This window comes from Giraffa tippelskirchi, chromosome 9 (assembly GCF_054371585.1).
Source record: "Giraffa tippelskirchi isolate mGirTip1 chromosome 9, T2T-mGirTip1v1.2.pri, whole genome shotgun sequence".
Taxonomy (NCBI): Eukaryota; Metazoa; Chordata; class Mammalia; order Artiodactyla; family Giraffidae; genus Giraffa; species Giraffa tippelskirchi.
The window spans coordinates 45,362,038-45,389,398 of record NC_137283.1 but is presented as its reverse complement, the minus strand read 5'-3'; the positions used below and the strand labels follow the sequence as shown (position 1 = coordinate 45,389,398).

The following is a 27,361-nucleotide window of genomic DNA, read 5'->3' as shown; positions in this document are numbered from 1 at the left end:
TCCATCCGGACAGCTGGGCCACACAGCACCTCCCAGTCTGACTCTGAAATATTTCAGAATCAACTGGTGGCTGGGACAGGCAGCTTGTAAAGGCCCTAGAAGCTTCTTGGTGCACAGAATGGGTTTAACATGTCTGATGGACCACTTTATGTCTGATGCTACGCTTGTGAGAGAAACCAGAGCAGTTTATTTTGTGCTGTTTATGCTTCACAGTCCTAAATGTCTTTGCCCGTTGCCTGTTTTCCTGCAAAGGTTTTTATTATTAGGATGGTGGTCAGCTTGTTCTGAAAGCTAGTTAGCTTCACACAGAGTTCCAAGCTTCTTTATTAGCCTCTCCTGACTCATAAACAAGACTCCAGCTATGCCTTCATTTGTGGAAAAAGCTTTTGTTTCTCTAAAATGATATTCCTTCTCTACTGGGGATCCAAGAGAGCAGGCAAGAAAGAGGCAGGCCCAGGGCCCTTGCTTCCGAGCAGAGAACAGGAGTGAGCATGGCCGTGAGGGTGCCCTGTGGGGACAGAGGCAGGAGAGGCCATGGGAGGCTGCCTGGGGCTCAAGACAGGGCCAGCAGAGAAAGGTGTGTGCTGCTTTTTCTGGTTTCTAAGAGAAGGGTGCCTAGGTATTTGATGATAAGTTGTTCAGCGGAAATATGACATGCCTTTGGGTGGAGGACATGGTCTAAGGAGACTCTATTTGAATTTATGGAAATGACTCCTGCAGCCTGCACAAACGCTCCGTTTATAGGTGCCAGAGTCCCACTTCTGCGACCTGCCCTTTCCTGGCCACCTGCAGGCAGGCCGCTGTGCCAGGAGGAATCCTTTGCTGATGGAGAGGTTCACACACGGGCTTCTCTAGTGGGGCCCGTGTGCCGCAGAGCCTGCCCATCGGCACACACACCGCTTCCGTTAGGCTTTGTCAACCGTTCTGGGAAACGTACATTCTCCCGTTCGGGGGGCATGGCAGGCTTTCTGCTAAGGGGCTTAAGAGCAGTCTTCACGGTTTCTCTAGAGGCCAAGTGCTGGCCAGTCTCCGTGCCCGTCGGGCCTGCCTGACTGGCTTACCCTCCCCGATTCCGGTCGGCACTTCACTCCCCTCTCTGGCCTCCTCAGCCAACAGCCCCCTTTCTTTCTGCTAGTGATGGTTCCTTTGTGGCGCTGGACCCGTCAGACAGCTGGCGGTTAGGACACGGGCCACTGCCCCACTCTGCCCGGCCGGCCAGCACTTTGGGCTCGAGGGCGGAACTGCCTCAGATAGAATATTCCATCTGAGGTCTGGACCACAACAGCAGTTTCCTGTTGGGTGCCGGATATACGACACTCATGCTCTTCTTTGAAACGTGCCTGTGTGCGTGGCAGTGTTGTGTGATGGTCTGCAACAAGCGGGAGAGGGGCCTCGGAGCCCCACAGTATAGGCCCCCTGACACACGCTGTTTTGCTCACCTACACACGCACACTAGCCTATCAGCTGCTGTCTCAGAGGCCGACGGCACCAGAGAACGTAGAGGCGGCAGATCTGAACGGCCGCGTCACCTGCCACCCCGAGGAGGTCAGTTCAGTCACAGGCCAGGAGGTGTCACATCACGGCCCTCAGAGTGGGGGGTAGACACCCACCCTCCTGCTGCCCTTCACCCCCGCCGGCGGCTCCCAGACCCAGAGGAGGCCTCTGGGCAGGTGGGGGCCTCTCTAGGACACAGACATCTCTTGACAGACACAGAATTTTCTCTTTTGACCCTCCGCTGGAACAGAAAATAAAGACACAGGTAAGATCAAATAAGACTTTACTCAAACATTCTTCAAGGCAGGCCGGTGTGATGGCTTTCTTCTTTCCACCTTTCTAGAAATCTTTCTCAGCCGTGGGGCCTCCAAGGGACTTTAATCCCCTGTGTTCTGGGGTGAAGCCTGGAATGTTCCATCTTCCTCTCCTCTGCTTCTGGGTCCAGTGGGGCAGGTTTCCAAATGGGAGTTCCCTTCCTTCCTGCCAGACAGGGGCTTCTGGATCTAGTCAGAAAAATCAATCCAAAACGCATCCACATGTTCATGACCTCGTAATGACAGTCTGGATAATGTATCTCAGTTCAAAAGTAAGTTATGGGGTTGCCTTATTGAATTAGAAGAAGTTTAAAGATCAGAGATCTGTTTTAAATGTTACTTTGTTTTCCCCTCAAGCTCAAATCTTCGCCGATTCATTTGTCTTTAAATCAATTGCATTTTTTTTTTTCAGGATGAGGATCATAGCTTTACTTGACTGCTTTATCCGTCAGCCTGGCTCCCCCCTGGTCTGTTGCTGGGAACATCTGGAGAATGAGAATTAGCCAGCCGTGGTTGCTGCTCAGTCCCTGTCTCCCCAGGCTTTGTGCAGAGCAGGCTGGGGATACAGGTCTGCTCTGGGTTTCTAGGTTTCCTGGCAACAGAAGATCTTTAAAAATGCGAAATCCTAAAACCCATGGTAGTGAAGAGGTGCTGCAGACTCCTGAGTCCTGAAGCAGGGTCCAGAATTCCGGCCTCAGGCGGATAGTGTCAGTAAGAACCAGAGCATCGTAGAGGTGGGCTACAAGCCCCTTGGAGGGACCCAGCTGAACACCAGTTCCTATCTCCCTCTGGGGGTGAAGTCAGGAAGCAGCAGAGAAAGAAGCAGCCTGTTTCTTCCAGCAGGCAGCTTTCCCTCTGCCCAGGTATGTTGGAGGCTTGTCACACATCCCAGCTGAGCTCCACGCTCCCTCACTCCAGGCTTCCAGTGCGGCTTTCAGCTGGACGGGGAGGATGCCCCGGGCTCTGTGCAAGCTCCCTGCTCCTGGAGCGGCTTGCCTCCAGACAGAGCCTGGGAGGGACCCACCGTCCTCAAGCCCCACCCAGACCCTGGAAGGCGGCAGGACCCTGGACTGGAGAGCACTGCGGAGCACAAGACAAGGACCTGGTAGGAGCTGCCCGTTCTCCACCAGCCTCCCCTCCCCCTTGCTGTCTTGCCAGGAGGTAGGGAGAAGGGGCCCCAGAAGGCCTGTGAGGACATGCTGGTAAGAAAGCAGCCAGTTCACTGACCAGAACTGGTCTCATTTCTTAGGAGATTATCCAAGTCTCAGCCACTGGACTGTAACATTCTAGACAGGTTCAGAAAAGTCCACGTGGAGCAAGGCTGTGCTGGGCCTTTGTGGGCAGGGCCGACCTCAGCGCTGGGTGGCCAGGGTCCTGGGCTTGTAGACCGGGACATCCTCGTCCCAGAGCACCGGCCGCCCCTGGATGATGTCGGCTGCCTTCTCTGCGATCATGATGGTGGGGGCGTTCAGGTTGCCGCTGACCATGCTGGGCATGATGGAGGCGTCGACCACCCTGAGGTTTTCCACCCCGAGCACCCTGGTCTGTGGGTCCACCACTGCCGTGGGGTCAGAGGGCTGGCCCATCTTGCAGGTGCACGAGGGGTGGTAGGCACTGTCTGCCCTCGCCCGCACGAAGGCGTCTATTTCCGCATCCGACTGGACATGGCTTCCCGGCTGGAGCTCCTTCCCCCGGAATGGTGCCAGGGCTTTCTGTGCAAAAATCTCTCGGGTCAGCCTCACACAGAGACGGAAGTCTTTAATGTCGGCTTCTGTTGAGGAGAAGAAACAGGTGAGACGTTTCCTCTTACTATGCTGGCCCTGCTGGAAGACTCTCCACTTGGAGACTCAAGAAGCTGCCCAAGGGGACACAGTGCAAGGACGTGGAGGTCCAAGCCACCAGGCTGCCTGTCACCTACCCAGCGGCAGTGACAGCATAACCTAGCGGAGTTCCACGAAGCCCAGACAGCATCCTAGATGGACACAGCCTGGCCCAGAGGACCTTCATTTAAATCAGGGATCTGAATTTTCTCATCTGCAAAATGGAGATAAGACTGCACGCCCTGCCTCTGCCACAGCATGGCTGTGAGTGCCCTGTGAGTATCCTTGGGCCAAACCTGCCTGGTGGGGGCGGCATTTTGGCTGTGCATAGAGACAGGTCCAGAAATGTAATTTGCTTTTAGAAGATACTCCCAGGGACAGTAAGAAAAATGCTCTGTGAGCTCTCTGTACACAGCCAGAGCTCCGTGTATCTCTTGGTAGACTGTTCTGAAAGCTGCAAATCTGTGTTGAGTGCCATCCTGGGGCCACTTCCGGTGACCCAGGGCATTGCAGCGCAGCACGTGCAGGTTTACAGCCCAGGATAAGGGGGTGGATGGAGGATAGAATGTGACTGTGGCTCAAAAAGTAGGCTCCAGGGCTAAGATTCCAGGGCAAATATGAACCCCACAAAGGCATTCATTCATTCAGTCTATCAGTGACCCAACAAGCTCAGGTCTGGGCGAAGCAAAAATGCCTGGGGAATTACCTGTTGACAGGTAGTTGGGTTGGATCACAGGGTGGTCGTGGGGGTTGGCACTTCTCAGTTTGAGCCAGCCCACGCTCGTGCCCCGCATGGTCCCCACGTGCACCTGGAAGAGCCCAGAGGAAGCGGTGACCCAGTCAACCCCTGAAGTAGTCATTTAGAGATGCCCTGGTTTCCTGTGGGGTGGGACTAGATATCCAAAGTCAATTAAGAGCAATGCATTTTGGCATCTACCTGCATCTTAACCTGCTCCCCTTCCCCCAACAAGGCATCAAGCCACCTCAGTCGATTGCTCCTGCCTCCTGGCTTTATACCTGATCGTTCGAAATGTTCAGGGCTGGCATTCCCTGGGCAGAGCTGGCCTCTCTGTCCGTTTCTAGTACTCAGCACCCAGAGCCAGTGGCCCAGGCTGGGTGCAGGTCAGCCTTGCTGTGCATTATGCAACCTGTCTCCCTTTACCTCTGACTCCCCACCCCTCTTCTCTCCCCTCAGACACTGAGCCCCTGGAGGGCAGGACACAGACTTCAGGGCCCCCCACCCCGAAGGCCTTGCTGTGATGGGGAGACCGCCTGCCTACCTGGTAAGCCTCCTGCTTCGGGGGGACCCGCCCATGGTCGATCACCTGGGACGGCAGGAAGTGGAACTGGATGTCCGGATGGGGGACCCCAGGCTGGCTCCGGATGAACCCCCCTGTTTCCAGATGAGCCGTGGCTCCATCCCCTGAGGACCACAAGAAGATGAGGCAGAAGAGCAGTCCCGGCGTGGCAGGTGGGTCAGACTCCTCTTGTGGGTAGTTCCTCCTCCTCTTCCTGGCCCGTGTTCCAGTACCTGGACCAAGTCCTCAACTCTCCTCTTTCCCCCAGGTGGGCCCACCCAGCACCATGGCTTTATCAGCTCCATGCCAAAGGGCTTCAGCTTTGCCCCCCTCCCGGCTCCACCACTGCCAAAGCGACTGTGGGACTTGATGTCACATGGGCGTCCCAAACCTATCCCAGCCCCCACCGCCGACTACACTACACTACTCTCACTGCAAGTCAAAAGTCAGAAAATCCACTTCCCCATCACCCTCCACCACATCTGTTAGAAAGTCTCCATCTTCGGCTCCAAAATCAACTACAGTCCACCTTCTCGGCACTACCACCCACACCCCAACCTCCATCCAAGCCCACACCACCTAAGTGGTGCCTGGTGCCCAGCCTACCTCTGTGCCTCCTGCAGCCCGCCCACCACACACAGACCGGGATCAAGGTCAAGTCCGTCCTCCATCCAATCTCCCACTGTTGCAGGAAGGGGGAACCCCTTCCAAGGCCCCCAAAGTAGGCTCTTATCTAAATCTTGGAAATGAATTGTCAGAGGAGACACACATACTGACAGAGCAAAAGACGTGATTGGGAAGGACCACCCCTCCCAACCCCGGCTGGAGAGCAGCAGGGTAAGGGAACCCAGGAGAACTGCTCTGCCACGTGGCTCACAGTCTCACGTTTTCTGGTAATAGCGTTAGTTTTGGGGTTGTCTCTGACCAATCATTTTGCTTGGCCCATAGTCTGACTCTGGGTCGCTCCTGGTGGCATCTGCATCTCTCAACCAAGATGGATTCCAGAGTGAAGGATTCTGGAAGGTTGGTCTTCTCCTCCCTCTTTTGGCCCCTCTCCTGAATCCTCCTGGTTATTTTTCAGTGGCAGCACCATGTTCCTTATTGAGACCTCCTGTTGTGAGACAACTGAGGCAAGTGGTCATCATGTGCCAGCCAAGGCAGGTGGTTTCGGTCTCAGGCCCTAGAAGGAGTCTGTCTTCCTGCAATAGTTGACTGGTACGAGCTCTTATTTGCTGCGACTGACATCCTGACCATCAGGATCAGCTTGGCTGCTGATGGACCGGACCCAGCAGCCAGCACTGGGACCCCTTCAATGTCCCTGATCTCCTCCTGATATGGATGACTGGCCAGAGCTTCCTGACCAGGTAAGGAACGAGAGACTTCACTGGCCTGTTTTCCCTTCCCTTTCCTCCTATCCTACTCTTCTGTTCTGGTCCTGGATGCAGGAGTCTAGTGGAAGGGCCTCAGTTATCTGAGGACTGGAGCCTGATCACCTCCTGTGGGCAGGGACCTTGCGTTATCTGGTTTCTGGTAAGGCTGAGTTCCCATCCTCCCTTCCTGTAAGCCCAGGGGGAAGGTCCTGTCACACCTGGGTGTCTGCAGGTGGCAGGAGACGTCTAAGGCCACCCCTTAGTTCCTGTTGCTCAGAACTCAAATCAGAAGTTCTGCATCTCTGTAGAAGGTTTTCTGAGAACCTGCAATCTTGTATTTTAGGGAGTGCCTGATTAGGACAGCCGTGCCTGTTTTATATTTTATGTTCTGTGTTGTGATCTGTGATGGCCATTCTGCCTTCTGAAATAGGAAATTCTGGTTCTGTTCCATTGCAGGGCCCTCTTGGGAGAATTTGTCTTGACTGAAAAGGTTTTAGCTATGAGCCTGTGATTAAGAGAAGGATATTTTATTGTAACTGTGTGGCCAGAATATTCTTTAGATTCCAGAGAAAACCTGTTTAGGTGAAACTCTTGAAAATTCCACAACTGGTTCTTTTTGCATATACAGTTAGAAAAGGCAAGCTTGATACAATGTCTTTTAGAATTCTGACCCTGAGGTGACAATGCCTCTAGGAGAACTTGGTTTTCTCACCCTGTGCCTTAACAGATCCTGAGGGCCCTGGTCCTATTTTATCTAGATCATCTCTAATTCCTGAGATAGATGGGGGTTGGTGGGGAACCTTTCTAAACTATACTTAGTCCCACTATTATTCATAAATTAATGAGTCTTATAATACTCAATTCATGGTTAAGTTTAGAAAATGAAGCTGTGAGATTTCTGGTTGTGTATATATATATCTCCTTACCTTTGGATGGTATTATCAAAATTAATTCATCGATGAGCTCTACTTGTCTTAAGAAAATTAAGCACTTATATAAATTTTTAAAACTACAGAAAGGAATTGGCAAGAATTTCAGGTTCATGTGAACTGGGAAATAGTACTAGATTAATATCTGGTTTTAAACTTTGTTAATTTAAATAGATACGACTTTAGAGTCATCAAGTTATATGACTTGTATTAAACCAAGGTATGGAGAAGGAAATGGCAACCCACTCCAGTATTCTTGCCTGGAGGATCCCAGGGACAGAGGAGCCTGGTGGGCTGCTGTCTATGGGGTCGCACAGAGTCGGACACGACTAAAGTGACTTAGCAGCAGCAGCAAACCAAGGTATAAATAAAGGTATTATAAGATCTTATTATATCTATTACCAATTTGTCAGCAAGGAAAGTAACGTGGCATGATGAAATTTTATAAGTGAGTTAAATGCAAGAGAGATAACAGCTTTTGGATGAATGTCTTAGGAATAATTAAATTGTAGGAATGTCTACTTAAGGATAATCTCTCTAGATATTTGAAAATTTGCTTGAAATTTAGAGTTGTTCTAAATTAAGTGATGGACATTTATTGAATAGCTAAGTCATCCCCAAATAAGACACTGAAACATCCATTATTAACCTTAATAAACAGAGAAACTAAAGGTATTTAGGATGATTAATGAATATGTTTGGTGTCATCCTGAGATGTTCTCTGTAAGAAAGCAAATGTTTTTAGGAATTATCACCAGTATTTATGTTCACTGATCTATAGAATCCTAATGTAAAAGATAATTCATAATTGCTTACCTCCTAGTTTTCACTAGAAATTAAGGTTTTTAAAAGGGTTCAGCACTCTAATTTAAATGTGTAATTAAAGCTAATAGAAATAAAAGAAGCATTTCAGTATACAGTAGGAAAGGAGGGTGTGTATTGTCAGTGAAGAAGGTATGAGGAATGGAATTGCATTTTATTAAAGGAAAAGAAAGTGACTCTTAACAGCTGGTTGTTTCTCAATGAAGAAGAAAATGGAGGACAGACTAATATGGATACAGAAAGTGATGGAGGGTTTGTGGATCATCAGGATTGGCTACGTTTAAAGTTAATTTTGTTGTTAAAAGTAGGTTAGTACAAGACTGGTTTTCTCTATTAAGAGGACAAAGTTTCCTTGGAATGCTGCTTTTGGTAACAGATTGTGTGAGTTTTTGTGCCTTTGCATGCTAAGTTGCTTCAGTCGTGTCCGCCTCTGCGACTCCATGGACTGTAGCTACCAGGCTCCTCTGTCCATGGATGCTCCAGGAAAGAATACTGGAGCGGGTTGCCATTTCCTCCTTCAAGGGATCTTTCCTGGTATCAAAACCGTATCTCTTGCGTGTCCTGCATTGGCAGGTGAGTTCTTTACCACTAGCACCACCTGGTAAGGGATCTGTATTTGCTTTTTTCCCCCTTGTATTTATTTTTAAATTTTTAATTGGAGGATAATTGCTTTACAATGCCTTGCTGGTTTCTGCTGTACAACAAAGTGAATCAGCTATACGTATACATATATCCCCCCCCGCCCCCCCCAGGTCGTCAGAGTGCGGGGCTGAGCCCCCTGTGCTATACAGCCACTTCCCACTAGCCAGCTGTTGTACACAGCATAGTGTAGCTATGTCACTGCTACTCTCTCAGTTTGTCCCATCCCCCCTCCAAACACTGTGTATTTGCTGTTGAGATCTCTTGTAACTTTGGTTAAGGAATAAGTAGTATCTCACAGTGATGTATGATCTTATTTGACCAAGTGGTGTGAAACCTTTTGACAAACTTTCCAAATATCAAAATTTAAAGTCTGTCTGAAACATTACTAGATTTTAATCTGTGTTTTCCAAAAAAACCTTCCCCTCAAACTAATTATGACTTACAGCAGTTTGCTAAATTATACCTTTGTAAGCAGAACTGAAACACCTCTTTCTCTATATCTGATTCCTCTAGAGATTGGAAACTTTTAGGTTCCCAGCAGCTTTATCAGATAAATTAGGAAGGCCACCTCCTAACTGGTGCAGGAATCTCAAGGTATTTTATGGACCTCAAAAAGGGAGGAATTCACCTAAATCTGTGACAAGGCCTTAGTGTGGCTTTCCTGGCCTAGAGAGACCATCCTAATCAATTAATCAGACTTAATTTTAAATCAAGATATCTTGATTTGGCTATATGTGATAAAAATGAGGGTAATTTTAGAGAGAGAGGTTTCAGTGGGTATCAAATTCTAATGCTAGTTACTGAGGTCTGTGTTCACTAAGTCTCACTTCTTTTTTTTCTTTCTTTTTTTTTTTTTTTTTAAGTCTCACTTCTAAGATAGTTCCTTGCTGTTATGTTAATTGTTGCAAAGCTTAATTGAATTATTAAAAGGAAACACTGCTTCTTTCTAAAGCTTAATTTTTAGTAATCTGTTTTTGGATGAAGATTGGACACTCCATGATCTGCAACAGAAAGTTAACACCAGGTACGGTCATTTAAACTTAAAGGCTCCCTTATGTTGGGGACAGTGACACCATACTAGGGTTGACCAACCTAGTAACACTAGGAAATTGGGCTGAGTGCCTCGTGGACAATGCTGATATATAATTTCCCTAAAACGTAAGGGCTGGGATACAACAGACAGACAAAGTCAGATGAACTGAGATATGCTGGGCTGCACCTAATTAAATTTTTACTTATGATTTTACTAACACTGCTAGCTATATTGTTTATGTTGCCTGTTTTACAAAATTGTTTCCTGCATTACCAAATGTGTGACTGAGCCTCTGATAAGGTGATGATATATAGTTCCATATGAGATCAGTGATGGTAATAGTGTAACTCCAGATGTGGGAAGAAGCATATTAGCATCATCCCTCCTAGCTTTAATCTGACTAGAGAGTATTTTTTACCACAAACCGCCTCCCTCATTCAACTGAAATTTTCTACACTAGTATCAAAAAGACCTAACAGAACTAGATTTTCTCTCATTCCTCACCATAGCATATCTGTATTTAATTGCCACAAGTCACCTCTATAATAAATACAATACCAATAAGCAATAGCCAACCAGTAACAGTTACTAATCGAGAACCATAACTAGACAACACTGCGATTCCCATAGCCTCCTCACTAAAAACTCCAGAATCACCTCTATCATAAATCACTCAATCCCCTAGTCTGTTAAACTTAAATACAATCTCCACTTTCTCACTTTTTAAAACATAAAATACCACTGAAAATTCTATCATCAACCCTGAAAGAAATATACCTAAAACACTCTCTAATATTAGAGACTCAAAGAGCAGGATACTTGCGCAGTAGCTGTCATATGACCAAACACCAGCAACATCCCCCTAAATAAATAAAAAATACTGTTAAATCCAAGAATGAGCCACCAAAATTCAACACAATCCCACAACCACCCACAATCATCCCAAGTCCACCATAAAAAGGTGAAGGTTTTAAAGAAAACCCCACAAAACAAATTACAAAAATAGAACTTAAATACAATATATGTAATCATTATTCTCACATGGACTCTAACCATGGCCAATGATATGAAAAGTCATCATTGTTATTCAACTATAAGAACACTAATCACCATCATCTGAAAATCACACCCATTAATACATATTATTAACAATGCATGTATTGCTCTTCCAGCCCCATCAGACATTTCATCATGAGGAAATTTCAGTTCCTACTGGGCATTTGTTCAGCATTACACATATTAACAGGCTTATTTCTAGCAATACATTACACATCAAACACAGTAACCACTTTCTCATCAGTAACCACTTTCTCATCATTAACACTTACCCAGTTAATGTTAGTTAGCCAACACATCGACTACAGGTGAGTTATCCAATATCTACATGGACATGGAGCCTGCGTATTTTTATTTACCTGTTCCTTCATGTAGGATGAGGGCTCTACTATGGATCCTATACTTTTTTAGAAACTGCACTTTGCTAGAATCACCTTACTATTTATAGTCATAGCCACAGCATTTATAGGCTATGTCTTACCTTGAGAACAAAATCGTTCTGAGGGGCAACCGTTATTACTAACCTCCTCACAGCAATTCCATATATCAGCACAAGTTTCACTGAAAGCATCTGAGCTGGCTTTTCAGTAGATAAAGCGACTCTTAGATAATTCTTCACATTCCGTTGAATTCTCCCATTCATTACTGCAGCACTCAGCTGTCCACTTACTATTCCTTCATGACACAGGATCTAATAACCCCACAGGAATCTCATCCGACACAAAATCCCCCTTCACCCCCACTATACAGTCAAAGACATCTTAAGGGCCTTATTAGGAGTTCTAGTGCTACTAATGTTGGTGCTGTTTTCACCTGACTTGGTAGGAGACCCCGATAACTACACACCCTATCAAGCCGGAGGGGTACTTAGTATCTGCGTCGCAGTCCTGCTTTCGATCCCCAGTAAACTAGCAGGGGTACGGGCCCTAATCCTTTCAGTCTTAGTTCTAGCACTCTTCCCAATGCTCCATACATCTAAAGAACAAAGCGTAACATTTCAACCTCTCAGCCAAAGCCATTTTTGAGTACTAGTAGAAGGCCTCTTAACACTAACATGAATTCAACAATAACCCATAGAACACCCCTTCGTTATTGTCAGACAACTAGCATCTATTTTATATTTCTTTTTAATTCTAGTACTAATGCCAACAACTAACATCACTGAAAAATAATTTCTTAAAATGAGCAGTCTTTGCAGTGTATATTATCCTGGTCTTGTAAACCAGAAAAGGAGAATAACACATCTCTTTAGGAAGAAGTTCCAGTTCCACCATCAGCACTCAAAGCTAAAATTCTATCTACAGTATACCCTGAAATTTTGTTATGGGACATTTACAACATTATTAAGTACCTGTGAGTATTAAAATAACCTCTTTTTACCATAAACTATGTACTATGCATATATGCACTATGACATGAATATGTACATACATATCATATCATACATAATGTATATACGTGTTATAACATGCATTTACCCCGTTTATAAGCATGTAAATTATCTTATTGACAGTACATAGCACATATTACTAATCATACATAGCACATTAAATCAATTTTAGTCAACACGAACATCATATCCAGTAGATTGCAAGCTTAATCAGCAAGCTCTGTGAAACCACCAGTCTGCTTGGCAGGTGTCCCTCTTCTCTCTCCAGGCCCATGACTTGTGGGGGTTTCTACTGATGAACTTTATCAGACATCTCACCTCACTTTAGGACCATCTCACCTAAAACTGCCCACCTCTTTCCACTTAAATAAGACATCCTGATGGACTCATCAGCGCATGCTCACACGTAACTGATCTCATGCATTTGGTATTTTCTAATTTTTTAAGGGATGCTGTGACTCAGTTGTGGCATTAATACAGTCAAATAAATTGTAGCTGGGCTTTGAGTATTTACCAATATGATCAATCAAAAGGTGTCATTTCAGTCAACGAGTTCAGGACATAAGAAAATTAGACACACACGCCACATGTACATGACCTGTTTAATAACCCCCTTAACCACCCCCACACTAAATCCCATGCTATACGCAATCCTGACAAAACAAGGCTAAACGTATGAATACAGAGAATTAGCCGTCTACTCAATAAACATGAGTAACTTAATGCTCAAAATTAGACAGGCCTAGAAAATAAAGCCCAATCATACCAATAAACTACCTAGATGTTTGCCATCTATATAGACAGACATTTCCCTAGATCTATTGACCATTTTCATGAAAATTCTAACAACAAATCCAACAGAAACCACATAAAACAACTATATATATGTTATTTCACTATGTAAAAACAGCTTGTTAATGTAGCTTAAAATCTAAAGCAAGGCACTGAAAATGCCTGGATGAATTTGCCAATTCCATGAACATATAGGTTTGGTCCCAGACTTTCTCTTAACTTTTAATAGAATTATACATGCAAGCATCTGTGCCCCAGTAAGAATCTAAATCACCAAAATTAAAGGGAGCAGGCATCAAGCACTAATATTTGTAGCTGATAACTTAGACTTGCTTAGCCACACCCCCATAGGAAACAGCAGTGACAAAAAGTAAGCCAGAAACAAAAGTACAACTAAGTTATATTGAGTAGGGTTGGTAAATCCCGTGCCAGCCACTTCAGTCATACAGTTAACTCAAATTAACAGTGATATAAAATAAAGTTAAATTTTAACTAAGCCATAAAAAGTCATAACTAAAATAAAAACAGACTATAAAGGTGACTTTAGTATTTCCTGACTACACAATGGGATTAGATACCCCACTATGCTTACCCCTAAACTCGAATAATTACAAGATGAAATTATTCACTAGAGTACTACTAGCAACAGCTTAAAATTCAGAGGACTTGGTGGTGCCTCACACCCCTCTAGAGGAGCCTGTTCTATAATCGATAAGCCTCAGCAACCCTTCCTAATTAAGCCTATATGCTACCCTCTTCAGCAAACCCTAAAAAGGAATAAAATTAAGCCTAATTATCATACATAAAAACATTAGATCAAGATGTAACCTATGGGGTGGGAAGATATGAGCTACATTTTCTATTTCAAGAATCTATTTCTCCATTACACAAAAAAGTTTTTATGAAAACTTAAAAACCAAAGGATTTAGTAGTAAATTAAGAAGAGAGTACTTAACTGAATAAGGCCATGAAGCATGAACATACCGCCCATCACTCTCCTTAAGTGTTATAAGAACTTCCTATAATCTATTAGCAAATACTAATCACAAGAGAGGAGACAAGTCATAACAAGGGAAGCATACTGGAAAGTGTGCTTAGATAAATCAAAGCATGGATCAAATAAAGCACCTAGTTTATACCTAGGAGATTTCATAATTTATGACTATGTTGAACTAAATCTAGCCCAACACCCCTTCTCCATATCTATTAATATGAGGAGACTAAATGCTGAAGGAATGTTTTATTTAAAGTATGGGAGATAGAAATTTAAAATACCCTCTGGTGCTATAAAGTACCATAAGGGAATGAGGAAAGAAGCGTTACGGGAACAAAAAGTGAAGTTTACTCTTTGTACCTTTGCATAATGATTTAACTAGCAAACATTTAACAAAGAGAAGTTAAATATCCTGAAACCAGATGAGCTACTTATTAACAGTTTATTAGAACAAACTCATCTGTGTAGCAACATCGTGAGGTGATTTATAAGTAGAGGTGACAAGTCTAAGCAGCTTACTGATAGCTGGTTGTCTAGGAAAAGAATCTCAGTTCAACTTTAAAAATTACCAAAAAAATTAGAAATGTTAATGTATTTTTAAATGTTAATCTAAAAAGGTACAGCTTTTTAGAAATGGATACAGTAAAGACAAACAACACCACAGTTGGCTTAAAAGCAGCCACCAATTAAGAAAGCATTCAAGCTCAACAACAGCTTTACCTTAATATTAATACCAGTAACAAGCAAATCAACTCCTAGATTCATACTGGACTAATCTATTGACCAAGAGAGGTAATAATATGAGTAACAAGAAGTATTTTTCCTTGCATAAGTTTACATCAGTAACTAATAAAATACTGACAATTAACAGTATATAAATATAACTCAACATTAAATTATTTACGGTGTGTGTCCGACTCTTTCCAACCCCATGGACTGGGGCCTGCCAGGCTCTTCTATTCATGGGATTCTCCAGGCAAGAATACTGGAGTGGATTCCCATTCCCTTCTCCAGGGGATCTTCCCAACCCAGGGATCGAACCCGGGTCTCCCACATTGCAGGCACTCTTTACCAGCTGAGCTACTGATTTGGGCTCAGTTATTTACTAACACACTGTTAATCCAAGGAAATGCACTGTTAATCCACAGGCATGCACTCAAGGAAAGGTTTTAAAAAGTCAAAGGAACTCAGCAAACACAAACTCCGCCTGTTTAGCAAAAACATCACCTCTAGCCTAACTAGTATTAGAGGCACTGCCTGCCCCAATTGGTAAACAGCCACAGTTTCCTGACCATGCAAAGCTAGTATAGTCTTTGTTTCTACATAAGAAGTTGAATGAACGACCACTCGAGTTTTACTGTCTTCATGAAACTGATCTTCCCATGAGGAGGCGGGAATAACAGAATAAGATCCTGTGGAGCTTAATTAATTAACCCCCCAAAACCTAACTAAACCACCAAGGGATAACAAAATTTTATATGGGTTGATAATTTTGATTAGAGTGACCTCAGAAAACAAAAAAAAATCTTCTGAGCGATTACAGTCTAGACTTACCAGTCAAAACGTTATCACTTACTGATCAAAAAAATTGATCAGTGGAACACGTTACCCTAGGGATAACAGCACAGTCCTGTTCTAGAGTTCATACCAACAACAGGATTTACAACCTCGATACTGGCTCAGGACACTCCAATGGTGTAAGGGCTATAAAAGGTAAAAAGTCCTACGTGATCTGAGTTCAGACTGGAGTAATCTAGGTTGGTATCTATCCTGTATATATGTCTTCAAGTATGAAAGCACAGAGAAATAAAGGCCCATTTTAAAAAGCACCTTAAAACCAATTAATGTATAATCCTAATTTAATTAATACATAAAAAATACTACCCGAAACCAGGGTTTGTTAAGGTGGCAGGGCTTAATTGCATAATATTTAAACTTTTATAACTAGAAGTTCAAATCTTCTAACAAAATGTTTATAATTAGTATCTTAGTACTTATTATCCCCATTCCTCTAACTGTAACATTCCTAACATTAAGTGGATGAAAATTTTTAGGTTATATGTAACTTCAAAAAGGGCCAAATATTGTAGGACCAGGTGGTCTATTATAGGCCTCTGCTGGTACAGTCAAATTATTTACTAAAGAACCGCAACGACCAGCTACATCCTGAATTTCCACATTTAACACTGCACCAATCCTAGTCCTAACCATATGAATTCCCCAACCCATACCTTACCCCCTTATTAATATATATCTAGGAGTATTATTTGTGTTTGCAATCAAGCCTAGCTGTATGCTGTATACTCCATTTTATGATTTGATGGGATTCCAACTCTAAATACGCATTAATCGGAGAAGCCCTATGAGCAGCAGCACAATTTCATAAGAAGTAACACTAGCAATTATTCTTTTATCAGTCCTCTTAAGAAATGAGTCTTTTACCCTCTCTCAACCTTCATCAAAACACAAAAGTATCTACGAAAAAATTTCCCATCATGACTCTTAGCTGTAATATAATTTCTTTCCACTCTTACAGAAACTAACCAAGCCTCATTCGACTTAATAAGAAAATCTGAACTTGTATCAGGCTTCAATGTAGAATATGCAGCAGGCCCATTTGCCACATTTTTCTTAGCAAAATACACCAACATTATCATCAACTATATGAAACATTTTCTCAACAATCCTATTTCTGGGATTGTTCCATAACCCCTACTTACCAGAATTGTACACAACCACCTTTATTATCAAAACATTTATTACTAACAGTTTCTTTCCTATGAATTCAAGCATCCTGCCCTCGATTCCAATATGATCAACTAATCCATTTACTCTGGAAAAACTTCCTACCATCAATGCTAGTCCTATGCATAGGATACGTCTCAGTACCTATTATAATATCAAGCATCACAAATGTAAGATGTATGTCTGAAATGAGTTACTTTGATAGAGTACATAATAGAGGTTTAAACCATCTTATTTCTAGAATCATAGGAATTGAACCTACCCTTAAAAATTCAAAATTCTCTGTGTTACCACATTACACTATATTCTATAGTAAGGTGAGCTATCAGGCCCGCCCATACCATGAAAATGTTGGTTTATATCCTTCCTGTACTAATAAAATCCCATCATCTTTATCATTATCCTAACAACCATTACATCAGGAAGCATAACTGTAATAACCACTTCCCACTGACTACTTATCTGAACTGATTTTGAAGTAAACATACTAGCCATTATTCCCACTATAATAAAAAAAAAAGTAACCCATGAGCTATAGAAGCATCCACTACTAAATATTTTCTAACCCAAGTCACTACATCAGTATTTCTTATAATAGCAGTTATCACTAACCTGTTTTACTGTGACTAATTAACTATTATAAGAATCTTCACTCCAACAGCATCTAGAGTAAAAACAATAGCTCTAACCATAAAACGAGGACTATCTCTTTGGGAGTTTGGGATTGACATGTACACTCTGCTATATATAAAATGGATAACCTACAACAAGGAGCTACTGTGTAGCACATGGGACTCTGCTCAATGGTATGTGGCCGCCTGGATGGGAGAGGAGTTTGGAGGAGAATGGACACACGTATGTATATGGCTGAGTCCTTTTGCTGTTCACCTGAAAGTGTCACAACATTGTTAACTGGCTATACTCCAATAGAAAAGGGACAGTTTTTTTTTTTTTAAGAGGGGTGTATATTAACAAAAAAGGACTGCTGAACCATTTCACACCAGTTAGAATGGCTATCATCAAAAACACAAGAGATAAGAAGTAGTGGTGAGGATGCAGAGCAAAGGGAACTCTCCTGCACTATTGGCAGGATTGTAAGTTGATATTGATACAGTCACTATGGAAAACAGTATGGAGGTTCCTCAAAAATTAAAAAGAGAACTACCCTATATATGACCCAACAATCCCATTTCTGGGTCTACATCTGAAAAAGATGATAGTGGCATCTCAAAGAGATACCTGTACTCCTATATTCACTGCTGCACCATTCACAAGAGCCAAGGAACAGAAACAACTGAAATGTCCATTGATGGAGTGATGGATAGAGAAACTGTGGTGTACATATATCCAGTGAAATGGTATTCAGTCACGAGAAAGAAGGAATCCTGCCATTTGTGACAATGTGGATGGATCTTGAGGGCACTGTGGTAAGTGAAAGAAATCAGAGAAAGACAAATACTGTATATCACATCTATATGTAATCTAAGAAAGCTGAACTCATAGAAACAGTAGAATGGTGGTTGCCAGCAGCTAGAGGGCGAGAGAATATGAGATGCTGGTCAAAGACTACAGACTTCCAGCTATAAGATGAGTAAGTTCTGGGGATGTAACACACAGCAGGGTGACAACAGGTGACAATACTGTTACTAAGAGAGTTAGTTACTAACAGAGTAAATCTTAAATGTTCTCAATGCATGCAGACACACACACACAAGCACACACAAAAGGTAATTATGTGAGGTGATGAGTTAACTAACCTTATTGTGATAATCATTTTCTAGTGTATATGTTGCACACCTTACACTTATACCGTATGTGTCAGTTACCTATAAAGAAAGCTGCAAATAGGAAAATAAAAACTAAGACTATCTCCATTCCACTTCTGAGTACCTAAAGTTACGTAAGGTATCTCATTAACAGCAGGCTTAACCTTATAGCATGACAAAAACTTGCATCCTTGTCAGTATTACTCCAAATCTCACCATGTATCAGTCTAAACCTAGTATTATCTGTATCTATACTATTTATTGTAATTGGAGCATGAGGCGGACTAAACCAAACCCAACTACAAGAAATTACAGCTTACTCATCAATTGCTCACATAGGGTAAGACCCATTATATTGCATAACCCAACTATAACATTCCTAAACCTATACTTTATAATAACACTCAACCATATTCACACTATTCATTTCTAGCTCAGTCACCACCATGCTATCACACACATAAAACAAAATACTCACTATTAGAACCTCCATTCGCATCACACCATTATCAATAGGTCTTCCACCACTATCATGCCAAAATGAATAATCATTCAAGAAATAACAATAACAGTATTATTTTACCCATACTAACAGCTACCACAGAGTTACTCAACCTGTACTTCTACACACAACTCACATATTCTACAGCACTAACTATATTTCCCTCCATAAATAATACAAAAATAAAATGACAATTTGATTTTACATACCAGCTTTCCTACCAACAGTAGTCATATTATCCACAATAATCTTACCCCTTACACCAATCCTTTCAGTAATGGACTAGGAATTGAAGTTATACCAACCAAGAGCCTTCAAAGCCCTAAGCAAGTATAATTTACTTAATTCCTGCTCAATGAAGACTGCAAGACTCTATCCTACATCAGCTGAATGCAAATCAAACACTTTAATTAAGCTAAATCCTCACTGGATTGGTGGGATTACATTTCCCACAAAACTTTCAGTTAACAAGTAAATACCCTAGTCAACTGGCTTCAATCTACTTCTCCTGCCACCGGGAAAGAAAGAAAAAAAAAAGGGCAGGAGAAGCCCCAACAGAATTGAAGCTGTATTCTTTGAATCTGCAATTCGATAAGCAAAATTCACCACAGGACTAGGCAAAAAGAGGACTCCACCCCATCTTTAGATATACAGTCTAATGCTTACTCAGCCATTTTACCTTGTGTTCATAAACCACTGACTATTCTTAATTGGCCATAAAAATAACATAAGTATAACATAAGTTATACTTACTGTTTGGTGCTTGGCACTTGTTAATTTGTGCTGAATTAGGCCAACCTGGAACACTGCTTGGAGATGATCTGATTGCAGTTCTAACAGCCCAGACATTTGTAGTAATTTTCTTTATAGTTATGTGTGTTGTAATTGGAGGCTTTGGGAACTGACTAGTGCCACTAACGTTGGGCACCTGACACAGCCTCTCCCTGTGTAGATAATACAAGCTTCTGATTACTTCCACCCTCCTTCCACTTCTACTTGCATCATCATCAGTAGTTGAAGCCAATGCTGGTACAGGCCCAGCCGTATATCCACCCTTAGCCGGAAACGTGGCTCACACTGGAGCTTCAGTAGACCTACCATCTTGTCCCTACATCTAGAGGGTATTTCCTCAATTTTAGGTACTTTTAATTTTACTACCATTATAAATATAAAACCACCCACTATATTCCACCATTATTCTGTGTGACTAGTTTTAATTGTAGTTATATTGTTGCTATGGTTATTGTTTAGTCACTAAGTTGTGTCCGACTCTTTGCAATCCCATGAACTGCAGTGCACCAGGCTTCCCTGTCCTTCACTATGTCCCAGAGTTTGCTCAAACTCATGTCCATTGAGTTGGGGATGCTATCCAACCATCTCATTGCTGCTATTAGCATTACTTGTATTAGCAGCTGGGATTACCATGCTATTAACAGACCAAACCCTAAACACAATTTTTTTTTCACTAGGCAGGAGTGGGTGATCCAGTCTTATATCAACACCTATTCTGATTCTTCGGACACCTTGAAGTCTATATTCTGATTTTACCTGCATTTGGAATAATCTTGCATACTGTAACATTATTCAGGAAAGAAGAGCCTTTGGGATATACGGGTATAGCATGAGCCATAATATCAGCTGGCCTCTTAGGAGTCGTCGTATGAGCTCGCCATATGCTCCAGCAGCATAGATGTTGACACACAAGTCTATTTTACATCAGCCACTATAATTATTGCTGTTCCCACAAAAGTAAAAGTATGTAGTTGACTAGCAACCCTCCATGGAGGTAATATCAAATGATCTCCGGCAATAATAATGAGCCCTAGGTTTCATTTTTCTTTTTACAATAGGTGGATTAATAGGTATTGTCCTAGCTAACTCATCACTACACACTGTCCTTCATGATACATATTACGTAGTTGTACACTTCCACTATATATTATCTGTAGCAGCAGTATTCGCTATTATGGGAGATTTTGTATATTGATTCTCACTGCTCTCAGGATATACACTCAACATGAGCAAAACTTTATTTTGTAATGATATCTGTAGGGGTAAATATAACCTTCTTCCCACAACAGTTCCTAGGTCTACCTGGAATACCATGACGATATTCTGACAACTCAGATGCATACAGAACGTCAAATACTAACAGCAGTAATATTAGTAATTTTAGTAATTTTCATAATTTCAGAGGCATTCACATCAAAATGAGAAGTCTCAACAGTGGAGTGAGAATTCCCAGTGTCCTGGGAGAATGTGGGAGGGGCCAAAAGAGGGAGGAGCCGATCAACCTCCCCGAATCTTTCCTGCTGGAATCCATCTGGCTGAGAGAGGTGCATCCCCGGGAAGGACCACGAGTCAGATGATCAGCCAAGCAAGACGACCAGCCAGAGACAACCCAGAAATTAACTCCTCACCTTAAAACCTGAGACTGTGAGCCGTGGAGCAGAGCAGTTCCCATGAGCTCCCTTCCCTGGCTGCTCTTCAACCCGGGGGCCCCTTCCCAATAAAGTCTTTTGCTGTGTCAGCATGTCTGTCTCCTCGGACAACTCATTTCCGAGAGCCCACTCTGGGGCCTCAGAAGGCCCTGCGACACCCGCACCACCTCCTCCTCGCAGCGCTGCCGTCTCCCTGGCCAACAGATTTGTTCTTCAAACACACCCAACGCCTGTCCCCAGGGCCTCTGCATGGATTCTTTCTGACTAACATGCCCCACGCCACCAATCTCTACTTTAACATCGTGATTATTCCTTCACTGTACTTAAAGCTTAGCATGTTTACTTAGTTCCCTTCCATTGTCTCCACTAGAGCATAAACTCCCTAAGAAAACCTCCCTTATTAGCACTTCTCACCATGTAGCTCAGAACAGAGGGGTGTGAGTAATGCATGCTGAGCGAGTGAGTAAGATTTCAGATAGAAACCAAATGGAAAATGCTGAGAGATGGAAGCTGATTCTGTAGTCCAGCATCAGGTGCCCTTTCTCCTGGCCCCTGGGCCCCGACCGTGTCCAGGACAAGTCCATCCCTGTCCATTCGTCAGGAGGAGCAGCAGCCAGCCCTGGCAGAGGCTCACCCTGGGCAAGTCCTGTGTGTGGTGTCTGGTCCTCCACGCAGGAACTGTGTATCCCCATTTTGCAGATGGGAAAACTGAGGCTCCAAGAGCTGACATGAATGGCACAGTTCCGCTTTGAACCAGAAACTTGGAGCCACAGCCTGTGCTAGGTACCTCAACAGGGAGGCCGTGCTGCCCACAGACCATCTCTCCCAAAGTCATGGATGAGCACACCCACCTGTGAACTTCCAGAGCCACTCCAGGCCAATCCAGGCCTTCCTCAGGGGCTTCTGTGCAGAGTGGAGTGTGATGGGATGGGTGCATGCCTGCTGGATATATATCTCCAGGTGGTCTTGGAGGTTCTGGCCAACTCCTGAAACCAGAGGGAATGGTTAGGAAAATGTCTCCCAAAGGGGCTTGCTCAGGTGGCCTCTCAACATCCCCCTGGTTTTGAAAACTCGCTTCCTTCATCCACTTATCTGCCAGGCCAGCTCCTGCTCATTCCCAGGAACCCCATTCCCGCACTCCCAGCCGCGTCTGGCCCTCTCGGATGCTGCCTGAGCTGCCTGCCCCTGCCCCTCGCTCCCAGGGTACCACCTGTAACCACATAGGTGCCTTTCTGCTAAGCAGTCCTCCCCATAGGCCTGTAGCTGGCACTGCTCAGGGAGCTGCCCCTGGCTGGGGAAGGAGGGAAGCAGGCTCATCATGCTGAGCCCATCCAAGCTCAAGGGGATGCTGGGCAATTCACTGCCATGGACCAGCACTTTCACAGACCTTACAGTCAAGCCTCCAGCCCTCTGGGAGCTTGAGTTGTAAGAGAGGGCAAGAGGGCCTGGGCCAGGCCCCCAAAAGCATCAGAAATGGAAGAAATATTAGGCCTGGGAGAACCATCTTAACATGAAAAGCATGTCAGGATGGCTGGTGAGTCCTGAGGATGGAAAACACAAAGGCCTGGACCCTCTCCCCAAAGGGCCGCCCTGCTGACCCGCCTGAGCCTGGCCCCGTGGGCTTTTCCGGCAGATGCCCCCTGCTAGAGGGGCTTCGCTGCTGAGAGGGGCAGGACGGCCGGGGTCGGGAGGAAGGCAACACGGAGACTTGAGGTTTCCCTGGGGCGATGTTCCAGTGAGAATGGGGGAGGCTTCAGGCTCGTGGGAAGGATGTGACAGCTCTGAGGAGCCCTGACTCCTGTCCCCTCCCCACTCCATGCTAAGAAAATATGATAAGCAGTTTTATTTAGCAGAGACACCTCTGGGGCGCAGTGGGGAAGGGGGCTCACCGGGAAGGTGGCACACCACCGGGATGCCCAGTTTCCTGAGGTCGTCTGCATTGCCCACGCCCGACAGCATGAGCAGCTGCGGAGAGTTGATGGCACCTCCACTCAGAATCACCTCCTTGCTGGCATAAGCCTGGAAGAGGCAGGGGGCCACACAGGTCATGCTTCCCTAGAAGAGCCCGTCAGCACCCTGAGAATGTGGCCTTGGCAGGACCGCTTGGGGATCCTGCCCAAGGCCCAGGGGGAGGAAGCGGATGCTCAGGGTACCACTAGGGGAAGGCAGCCCGCACATGCAGGTACGGGGGGGTGTGAGCACAAATATTCTGATATTTTCTGCCACAGCCAGAGAGTAATGATGGTCCTGAAGTAAGGACTGTAGTGCTTAAATGAGATAAAGGAAGCAGGCATTCAAATGAGCAGTTTAAAATAAAGCCTGTGGTGAGACAGATGGGATGCAGGACAATCCTTACACGCTGCTAAGTGGAAAACAGCACAGTGCAGAGATACAGACTGTGATCACAGACATGGTTTTTACCTGCGCTGAAAGTTGCTCAGTCATGTCCGACTCTGCAACCCCATGGACTGTAGCCCGCCAGCCTCCTCTGTCCATGGGATTTCCAGGCCAAGAATACTGGAGTGGGTTGCCTTTTCCTACTCTAGGGGATCTTCCTGACCCAGGGATCCAACCTGGGTCTCCTGCATTGCAGGCAGATTCTTTACCATCTGAGCCACCAGGGAAGCCCAATATGGTTTTTAAAGCCTCTAACATAAACCTATCAATTTCTGGACAAGTGTGGAAGGCAGTAGCAAACTGAGGTTCAGGAGGGTGCTCATGCCAGAACGTCACCGGCTGCTGGCCAGACTGGGGCTCCCTCCCTTCTATAGGCCACTGCCTCCTGCCAGGTCTAGGGACAGTCTTTCAGGCTGTTGTCACCAGCTGCTCATTCCTTATCACCATGTTGATGGAGACAAGAACATGACTCCTGCCCACCCACACTGACGGTGACCTTGGGGTCATTGCCCACTCCCTCCCTGCCGAGTGAGCCGCTCAGGCCTGGTGGTAATTCACTCACCCTGTGGTTCTCGCCGTTCTTGATGTACTCCACACCCACTGCACGGGTGCCTTCAAACAGAACCCTGCTCACAAACGTCTGGGTCTCGGCTGTGAGGTTGGGGCGGCTCAGTGCTGGGTGCAGGTATGCGCAGGCCGTGCTCCAGCGCTTGCCTGCAGGACAGAGCAAGGAGATGAGTCAAGCCCATGCCTGTTCCCTGGGTACCTGTCATACAGAAAGTAGGTAAGGACAGGAGTAAGAGGGAGTTTGCCCTTCCCCTGACTCTGGAAGTTCTGTCTTCAAAGGAAGACTGAGACCCAGACGCCCTGTACAACTGAAATTCACATCGACCTGGGGTCTCTGGATGCAGGTGGGCAGACATCCCTCATCCTTGAGAGGATGACAGAGGCCAGGAGAGGCTGATGATGAGAGCCCTGGGTCCAACCTGGCTGTGCCTCTGCCCTGCTGCCAGCAAGGCTGGTCACTGCTCTGTGCCTCAGTATGCCCATGTGTAAGGCTCTGAAACCTGGGGCTATATGGCTGATGAGCTGACTCTTTATTATCCACATCAAATGAGACCAGAGGATGCCCAAGGTGTCGCCACCTCCGAGTCACTTCTCACTGGCTTTGGGTGGTATCCTGTGGCCTCTGGCCGGTGCAATTTGTCACATCCTCTCCACCTCAAACCAGCCCCAGTCTGTTCACACTTACTGATCATGACGGGGGGCCGGGGCTGGGGGTCGGAGGGATGGGGCTGTGATAGAACAGCTTTTCGTTTTTAAAGGAGGAACCTGGGAGACAGGGAATCAGGAGGCTCGCACCTACCTTCGTGGATGGTCATGTCCATCCAGCCGAAGCCCTCTTGCTGGAAGCCGTTCATGTCCTCAGTGAGGGGGTAGCCAGCCTGCTGTGCCGCCTCCAGGAACGCGCGGTGCAGCGGGTGGCCGCTCTTGCCCCGGGACACGCGCAGGGGCCCGTCGCCGCCGCGGTACCTGCCAGCGCCCAGCTCGTGCGCCTGCGCCCTGCGGAAGTAGGGCAGGCAGTGCGCGTAGTCCCAGCCCGCAGCGCCCTGGCGCTGCCAGCGCTCGTAGTCCTCGGCGTGCCCGCGCACGTAGACCATGGCGTTGAGCGACGACGAGCCGCCCCAGACGCGGCCCCGCGGCCAGTACAGCACGCGGCCGTCCAGGCCCGCCTGCGGCTCAGTGTGGTAGCACCAGTTGTACCTGTCGTCGCACAGGTTGGCCACGAGGGCTGCGGGCATGTGGATCTTCCACCGGAGCCGCTTGCTCCCCGCGTATACGTCCTTGGGCCCGGCCTCCAGCAGTAGCACGCGCTGGTTGGGGTCCTCCGTGAGCCGGCTGGCCAGCACGCAGCCGGCGGAGCCCGCACCCACCACCACGTGGGTGTATTCGCCCTGGCTCCGCAGGCGCTTGGCCAGGGCGCGGAGGCCCCGGGAGCCTTGCACCCCTAGGGCTCCCCATGGGCCCAGGCATCCTCCCCACCAGCCTCGCAGGATGCACCACATGCTTCCAGCCCAAGTTCTCTTACTTCCACCGAGGGAAATGTGATGATTCACTTGCCCTAAAAATAGAAAAAGAGGGTTTGCAAAGTTTAACTCAGCATGCAGGTACAGAATCGGGGCCCACCCGGCGCTGGGTGTGGTGGCAGGTCTGGGTGGCAACGTTCCTGGGGAACCAGGAGGAGCGAACACAAGCAGGATTATCAGTCTTGTAGGATCAGTGCCGGAAGTGATAAGCCCAGGCCTGGGGGCACAGGAGGCTCCTCCCCAAACCTGCGGGACGTGGGGGGGTGGTCCCCAGAAAGGCTCCTCTGTGACATCTCCCCATGAACCTGGAGGCAGGGGCAGGACTCTACCTGCTAGAAAGCAGGGGCTTGAGGGCCTTCCATGTTTGCCCTGACTCCTCATCCATTCAAGACACGGAGAAAGTTGCTGAGCCCCTACCACATCAGGCACCATGTGGTCCTCTCTAGGAATACCCAGAGAACAAGACATCTGCCCTGAAAAATGATGGTCTGAGACCAAGCAGACCGACAAGAAGTACATAAATAACCAAAGTAAGGTCAAGGTGAGAGGCTAGAGACTAGAAAGTTTACAGTCTTTGACCTGAGGGCCCCAGAGTGCAGGAGAAGGGTTTGCAGCAGGGGATGGGGTCAGAGCCACAATCTTCAAAGATCACTCTATCCAATTCCAGAGTTTTAACAAACATCAGTAACTTCTGGACGGTCCTTTCCCGACAATGTTCATATTAATTCCACCATGCTCAGTGCATAGGGGAAGAAGAGCCACAATATCCATCAAGACCTGTGCTGACACAGGACCTCTGAGAAGCTCAGGCATGTGTGCCATGAAGCTCAGGCACACAAGGCCTGCCCAAGAGTGAGGCTGCAATCAGAGAACTGAAAAACCTCAAGAAAACCCTGATAAATTCCCCCCACCTCTTCCACAATCCTGCACCAAATCACCAGCAGCCTATTGCTGGAAGCAGGCTAAGAAGAGAGTGGAGAGAGAAAGACTCCAACCCCCCCCACCCCCACCCCATTCCTGAAAGCACAGGAGAGAGACCAGCAGGGCCTCCTAAAAACTAAATCTGAAGCAGGAATTCTGAGAACCTTCCAGCGTTCCAGGCCTCATGCAGGAACAAGGCAGCAGCGGCCCACTGCTCAACTCCCAACTGTGCTGACTTCAGCACTCCACACTAATGACCTGACAGAATAAAAGGCATGACCTTCCCTGGGTATAGACACTATTCACCCTCCAGTCCCCATTATCCTGTTACACACAAGGCCATGCATGCATAAGAAAGGTCATGCATACTCATTATAAAGAGAAAAGTAGCGAACAGAACCAGATCAAGGGGGTGACCCATCCAGATGTTAGAACTATCAAAGACTTCAAAGAAACAAAGTTTAAAGTTTTTAAAGATTTAGTTGAAAAGGTGGACATGTTGAACAGATGGGCAATTTCAGCAAAAAGCTGACAATAAAAAAGGCACA

The 27,361-nt window shown here is 45.7% G+C and overlaps 1 protein-coding gene, 1 long non-coding RNA gene and 2 pseudogenes across 7 annotated transcripts in view; 3 read left to right on the top strand and 1 right to left on the bottom strand.

Annotated features, from left to right (window-relative positions):
* Nucleotides 1-11: 11 nt before the first annotated feature.
* LOC145519914 (uncharacterized) lies at nucleotides 12-21,500 on the top strand. Its single transcript, XR_014064020.1, has 6 exons — nucleotides 12-1,759; nucleotides 2,221-3,903; nucleotides 4,824-5,099; nucleotides 6,008-6,290; nucleotides 9,642-9,713; nucleotides 21,162-21,500. It is a non-coding gene; the product is annotated as an uncharacterized LOC145519914 (long non-coding RNA).
* The window catches only part of CHDH (choline dehydrogenase), a 70,083-nt gene continuing 44,482 nt past the window's right edge, over nucleotides 1,761-27,361 (bottom strand). For 3 of the 5 annotated variants that reach the window (XM_081524959.1, XM_081524960.1, XM_081524961.1), the window contains 7 exons: nucleotides 25,172-25,927; nucleotides 24,368-24,519; nucleotides 23,298-23,427; nucleotides 22,260-22,394; nucleotides 4,909-5,051; nucleotides 4,335-4,437; nucleotides 1,761-3,579 (listed from right to left, as the gene is read on the bottom strand). In XM_081524959.1, coding sequence (XP_081381085.1) covers nucleotides 3,161-3,579; nucleotides 4,335-4,437; nucleotides 4,909-5,051; nucleotides 22,260-22,394; nucleotides 23,298-23,427; nucleotides 24,368-24,519; nucleotides 25,172-25,927 — 1,838 coding nt within the window. In that variant the 3' untranslated portion in view covers nucleotides 1,761-3,160. Of the gene's footprint in view, nucleotides 3,580-4,334; nucleotides 4,438-4,908; nucleotides 5,052-22,259; nucleotides 22,395-23,297; nucleotides 23,428-24,367; nucleotides 24,520-25,171; nucleotides 25,928-26,221; nucleotides 26,381-27,361 lie in introns of all 5 variants that reach the window. The other 2 variants (XM_081524958.1, XM_081524962.1) reach the window with 2 other exon arrangements.
* Nucleotides 10,777-13,998, top strand: LOC145520832 (cytochrome b pseudogene; annotated as a pseudogene). Its single transcript, XR_014064848.1, has one exon. The product of XR_014064848.1 is annotated as a cytochrome b pseudogene (transcript).
* Nucleotides 15,924-16,737, top strand: LOC145520831 (NADH-ubiquinone oxidoreductase chain 1 pseudogene; annotated as a pseudogene).